We start from the raw sequence: 6,000 nt of genomic DNA on the forward strand, positions 1-6,000 counted from the left end.
TCCCCTCTTCCTCCCAGATCTTATTGGGGATGTCCATCTTGGAAAGTCAGGAAAGGAGTCTAAATTCCCCTGGCTGCCCTTCCAAATGGTGTCTCCCTGGCCTGTCTTGTTAGCAAGCTACATGCCCATCTTTTCCTTCCTTCCTTCCTTCCTTCCATCTTTTTTTTTTTTTTTTTTTGCCAGTCCTGGGGCTTGAACTCAGGGCCTGGGTGCTGTCCCTGAGCATCTTGTACTCAAGGCTAGTGCTCTACCACTTGAGCCACAGCACCATGACCAGCTTTTTCAGCGTGTGTGATACTGAGGAATCAAACCCAGGGCTTCACGCATGGCTAGGCGAGAGCACTCTACCACTGAGCCACCTTCCAGCCCATTGGTGCCCCTCTTTTCTAAGGAGTGAGAGGCAGGCTGGAGCTGGCCAGCTAGGGAAGACCCTCACCCAGCTCCTTCCCCGGGGTGGGCCGGCCAGTTCCCCTGGGTTTTACAGGACTATGTGTCACTAACCCTGGACCTCAGCAACCCGGCCGTCTTCCGGGACCTGTCCAAACCCATCGGCGTGGTGAATCCCAAGCATGCGCAGCTCGTGAGGGAGAAGTGAGCAGGGGAATAGAGGGGGGGGGGCAGCAGGCTGGGTGGGTGGGTTGGAGCTGGACCAGAGGAGGGTTTCTGTGGATCACTTCCTCCCTGGGACCCTCCCCCTCCCCCCCAGGTACGAGAGCTTCGAGGACCCAGCTGGCACTATCGACAAATTCCATTACGGCACCCATTACTCCAACGCCGCGGGCGTAATGCACTACCTCATCCGTGTGGAGCCTTTCACCTCTCTGCACGTCCAGCTACAGAGTGGCCGGTATGCTCAGGAGAGTCTGGCAGGGATTGGGGGGCGCAGGAGGGAGACTCATCATGGGAAGAAGGAAAGCCCTTTCTTTTTTGGTTGGCTGTGGGCTTGAACTCAGCACCTGGGCGCTGTCGCTGAGCTCTTTTGCTCAAGGCTCATGCTCTGCTAGAGCGCCACTTCCGGTTTTCTGGTGGTTCACTGGAGATAAGAGTCTCACTGCCTTTCCTGCCTGGGCTGGCTTTGAACCACGATCCTCAGATCTCAGCCTCCTGAAGAGCTAGGGTGACAGGTTGTGAGCCACCAGCCCCTGGTGATTTTTTTTATTTTTATCTTGGCCAGGCCTGGGGCTTGAACTTGGGGCCTGGAGCACTCTCCCGGAGCACTTTTGCTCAAGGCTGGCACTCTACCACCTGAGCCACAAGTCCACTTCTGGCTTTTGGCTGGCTAATTGGAGAGCAGAGTCTCATTGGCTTTTTCTTATCTGGGTTGGCTTCAGACGCTGATCGTCAGATCTCAGCCTCTGAGTAGCTAGGATGACAGGCGAGAGCCTCCACCCTCCCTGCATAACCCCCTCTTCCTGCCACACCTTCTCCCTCACCACGGCTGTACCCCCTCTCTGCCAGCTTCGACTGCTCCGATCGGCAGTTCCACTCAGTGGCGGCCGCCTGGCAGGCCCGGCTGGAGAGTCCCGCCGATGTGAAGGAACTCATCCCCGAGTTCTTCTACTTCCCTGACTTCCTGGAGAACCAGAATGGTATGGTGCATGCTGGGAGCTGGCCACTGAGATGGGGGGTGGGGGGAGTTGGGGCAGAGTGCACAGGGGATGGAGAATCTACCCAGAGATCCATCCGACTCGCTCCTCTGCCAGGCTTTGACCTGGGCTGCCTGCAGCTGACCAATGAGAAGGTGGGCGACGTGGTGTTACCCCCATGGGCCAGCTCTCCTGAGGACTTCATCCAGCAGCACCGCCGGGCTCTGGTGAGGAGGTGACCACACCCAGAAAGGCGGGGCCGCCAGGGCTCAGGGAGGTGGTGGAGGGAGGTGGGTGGAGCATCAGCTGTCTTTGTCCAATCAGGAGTCGGAATATGTGTCTGCGCACCTGCACGAGTGGATCGACCTCATCTTTGGCTACAAGCAGCGCGGGCCGGCAGCCGAAGAGGCCCTCAATGTGTTCTATTACTGCACTTATGAAGGTAAGGCAGAATGCTGCCCATGGGGGCCTGGCGTAGTGCAGGGGGAGGAAGGGAGGGCTCATCAGAAGACACAGATAAAGCCAGGCGCCTGTGGCTTACACCTGTCATCCTAGCTACTCAGGAGGCTGAGATCTAGAGGATCGCGGTTCAAAACCAGCCTGGGCAGGAAAGGCTGTGAGACTCTGATCTCCAGTGAACCACCACAAACCCAGAAGTGGTGCTGCGGCTCAAGTGGTAGAGCGCTCGCCTTGAGCTGAAGAGCTCAGGGACCTTCTGATCTCCCTCCCAGGGGCCGTAGACCTGGATCACGTGGCAGACGAGCGGGAACGGAAGGCTCTGGAAGGTATCATCAGCAACTTTGGGCAGACTCCCTGTCAGCTGCTGAAAGTAAGGCCAGCGTGGAGGATGGGGTGGGGGGTGGGCAGGGGGGTCCCCAAGATGCCTGTGCCCTGGGTGCTGAGCAGTCCCCGCATTCACAGGAGCCACACCCAGCCCGGCTCTCGGCTGAGGAAGCAGCTCAACGCCTTGCACGCCTGGACACTAACTCACCAAGCATCTTCCAGCACCTGGACCAGCTCAAGGCCTTCTTTGCGGAGGTGAGTGACACTTTGGGCCTCCGCATTTGCCTGGGTTAGCTCCTGTGACCTCCTCGCCTCTCGGAAGAAGGGTTGATTTCACTTCTGAGGTCACAGATTTGAAGGCATCTTGGAGCCGGGCGCTGGTGGCTCACGCCTGTCATCTTGGCTACTCAGGAGGCTGAGATCTGGAGGATCGTGTTTCAAAGCCAGCCCGGGCAAGGAAAATCCATGAGACTCTGATCTCCAATGAACCACCAGAGGTGGCGCTGTGGCTCAAGTGGTAGAGCGCTCGGCCTTGAGCTGAAGAGCTCAGGGACAGCGCCCAGGCCCAGAGTTCAAGCCCCACAACCGAAAAAAGAGAGATAAGGCTGGCTTTGAACCATGGTCTTCTGGATCATGGGTGTGAAACCCATCCGAACTTGATACCTCGAAGGGGTCTTCTATGCTCCGCCCACTAGTCTGAGACCACCCTCCCCCCCCCACCCCTGGGGGCTAGAGGGCTTGGAGGCTTCGCAGATTGCATTGTGGGTACTCCTGATGGGCCTTCAGCCCTGGCTCTGTTTCCCCGCAGGTGGTCAGCGAGGGTGTACCTTTGGTGCTGGCCCTGGTCCCCCACCGACAGCCCCACTCCTTCCTTATCCAGGGCTCCTCGGATTTGTTGGTAAGTCTCCTGGATCACGCCCGACCTGAGCTCCATCCATCCACACTCTCCTTTCTCCCCGTCCCCCTCCGTCCTCAAACGCCTGCGTGTCCCCTCCCTCCCACCCACAGGTGACCGTGAGTGCTAGTGGGGTGCTGGGCACCCACAGCTGGTTACCCTACGACCGCAACATAAACAACTACTTCAGTTTCAGCAAAGACCCGACGCTGGGCAACCCCAAGTAGGCTGTGGCGTGGGGGATGGGCAAATCCTGTGTCCCCCAGGGCAGCAGCAATCTTGGGGGGGGAGACACTTCCCAAGGTTCCCCCCCATGGGACCCAGGTTCTCTTTGTAGGGTCCAACCGCATTTAACCCTCTTCCTTACTGTGGCTCCCAGGATGCAACGGGTCTTGAGTGGTCCCTGTGGCGTGAGTGCGCATGCACTGGCCGTGGCCCCCGACGGGAAACTGCTCTTCAGCGGCGGCCACTGGGACGGAAGCCTGCGAGTGACCGCACTACCTCGGGGCAAGCTGTTGAACCAGCTCAGCCGCCATCTTGGTAGGAGCAGCCTCTGGGCATTGGGGAGAATGAGGCAGTTGGAATGGGGGTACAGGGGGGGCGCCCTGAGGCTGTCAGGTGGGTATAGTGACCCTTCTGCCCATGTCTGGCCTTCCCCCTTCTCCATGAAGACGTGATCACCTGCCTGGCGCTGGATACCTTCGGCATCTACCTCATCTCCGGCTCCAAGGACACCACGTGCATGGTGTGGCGGCTTTTACAGCAGGTATGGCTGACGGGGGTGGGTTATTGGACATACAAGTCGCACAGACTTTCCTGCCCGGGCTGGCTTGGAACCGCGATCCTCAGATCTCAGCCTCCTGAGTAGCTAGGATGACAGGCCTGAGCCACCAGCACCTGACCCTTGGCCTTATTCCAGGGCCGGTCCTAAGCGCATCCGCTTCCTTACAGGGTGGTCTGTCAGTAGGGCTGGCACCCAAACCCGTGCAGGTCCTTTATGGCCACAAGGCTGCCGTGAGCTGTGTGGCCATCAACACGGAACTTGACATGGCGGTGTCTGGATCGGAGGTTCGTACACATCGGGGATCCCCCTGGCTGTTTGCTAAGGGGGTACTGTGTACCTGTTGTTTTCAACACCCCCCCTTCTCCCCCCTACCTCCTGCCCAGCATCCTAAGGTGGCTTTTTTTCTCAGGATGGAACTGTGATCATCCACACTGTCCGCCGTGGCCAGTTCGTTGCAGCGCTCCAGCCACCGGGTGCCACCCTGCCTGGCCCCGTGTCCCATCTGGCCCTGGGGTCTGAAGGCCAGATTGTGGTACAGAGCTCAGCCTGGGAGCGTCCTGGGGCTCAGGTATGGGCAAAAAAAAGGGGGGGGGGTGGAAATCCCTGCTCACACAGAACAATGGGGATAGTTGGACCAGTGCTGGGAGGGGGGGCAGGGGAAGAAGGGGAGCAAGTTGCTGATACGGCCTGCCCTCCCTAGGTGGCCTATACCCTGCACCTTTACTCGGTGAATGGGAGGCTGCGGGCCTCACTGCCCCTGACGGAGCAGCCCACAGCCCTGACCGTGATGGAGGACTTCGTGTTGCTGGGCACGGCTCAATGCGCCCTGCACATCCTCCATCTGAACAAGTGAGCCCCCCCTCCCCACGTCTACCAGTTCCTGGTGGTTGGTAGCACTCTGTCGGGCCTATAAATCCTGTGTAGGTGCCCAGGGCCACCCACCGGTGCCTAGATCCCCGGTGGAGGGGGGAAACGTGGCCCTGGGTGGTGATTCAAGTGTTCCGCTCAGTGATGAGGACAGGAGATGGAGAGAGGGTCATGGATGGGCCTTTTCTTCCCCTGTCCTCTCCCCCCCCCCAGGCTGAACCCCGCCGCACCTCCCCTGCCCATGAAAGTACCAGTCCGCAGCCTGGCCGTGACCAAGGAGAGCAGCCACGTGCTGGTGGGCCTGGAAGATGGCAAGCTGATCGTGGTGGGCGCTGGGCAGCCTTCCGAGGTGAGGAGCGGGGGGTGAGGGAGGGGTGTGTGTGTGTCCCCAGCAGGAAAAGGGGTGGGTGATGGGAGAGGGGGGTTTATGTATGTGTCCCCAAAACCCAGCAGAAAAAGGGGTGGATGATGGGAGAAGGGTGTGTGTGTGTCCCCCCAAAACCCAGCAGGAAAAGGGGTGGGTGATGGGAGAGGGGTGTGTATGTGTCCCCAAAACCCAGCAGGAAAAGGGGTGGGTGATGGGAGAGGGGTGTGTGTGTCCCCCCAAACCCAGCAGGAAAAGGGGTGGGTGACGGGAGAGGAGTGTGTGTGTGTCCCCCAAACCCAGCAGGTCCCGATGACTTACCCCACATCCCTCCCATCCCCCCCCCCAGGTGCGCAGCAGCCAGTTCGCCCGGAAGCTGTGGCGATCCTCCAGGCGCATCTCCCAGGTGTCCTCGGGGGAGACGGAGTACAACCCTGGAGAGGCTCGCTGAGCTGGCCACGCCCCGGGAAACCACGCCCACTGGAGGCACCGCCCCCGGGAAACCACGCCCACGGGAGGCTCCACCCCCGGGAAGCCCCGCCCCTGGGAGGCCCGGAGCAGGCCGTACCAAGGGGGTGGGCGGGGCCTGCCCCCTTCGCTCAGGGATTGGCGAGTGGCGTCCCCCGGAAGTCCCGCCCCCCCGCCGGCCGAGGCGGCGGGAGGTCCGGCGCCGGCCTCCACGGCCTCCTGCAGTGAGAGTTTGCACAGGACGCGGGCGGGG

At 60.4% G+C, this 6,000-nt stretch overlaps 1 protein-coding gene across 6 annotated transcripts in view; it reads left to right on the plus strand.

Annotated features, from left to right (window-relative positions):
- The window catches only part of Nbeal2 (neurobeachin-like 2), a 36,465-nt gene extending 30,471 nt beyond the window's left edge, over positions 1-5,994 (plus strand). For 5 of the 6 annotated variants that reach the window (XM_013030298.1, XM_013030300.1, XM_013030299.1 and 2 more), the window contains 16 exons: positions 467-591; positions 707-847; positions 1,459-1,589; positions 1,704-1,813; positions 1,911-2,028; positions 2,318-2,415; positions 2,508-2,624; positions 3,178-3,267; positions 3,378-3,487; positions 3,644-3,804; positions 3,936-4,030; positions 4,216-4,332; positions 4,458-4,616; positions 4,749-4,897; positions 5,129-5,264; positions 5,629-5,994. In XM_013030298.1, the coding sequence (XP_012885752.1) occupies positions 467-591; positions 707-847; positions 1,459-1,589; positions 1,704-1,813; positions 1,911-2,028; positions 2,318-2,415; positions 2,508-2,624; positions 3,178-3,267; positions 3,378-3,487; positions 3,644-3,804; positions 3,936-4,030; positions 4,216-4,332; positions 4,458-4,616; positions 4,749-4,897; positions 5,129-5,264; positions 5,629-5,730 (1,959 nt within the window). In that variant the 3' untranslated portion in view covers positions 5,731-5,994. Of the gene's footprint in view, positions 1-466; positions 592-706; positions 848-1,458; positions 1,590-1,703; positions 1,822-1,910; positions 2,029-2,317; positions 2,416-2,507; positions 2,625-3,177; positions 3,268-3,377; positions 3,488-3,643; positions 3,805-3,935; positions 4,031-4,215; positions 4,333-4,457; positions 4,617-4,748; positions 4,898-5,128; positions 5,265-5,628 lie in introns of those variants that run through there. The other variant, XM_013030303.1, reaches the window with a different exon arrangement.
- Positions 5,995-6,000: the final 6 nt, after the last annotated feature.

The sequence above is a fragment of the Dipodomys ordii genome, unplaced genomic scaffold, assembly GCF_000151885.1.
Source record: "Dipodomys ordii isolate 6190 unplaced genomic scaffold, Dord_2.0 Scaffold128, whole genome shotgun sequence".
Lineage (NCBI taxonomy): Eukaryota > Metazoa > Chordata > Mammalia > Rodentia > Heteromyidae > Dipodomys > Dipodomys ordii.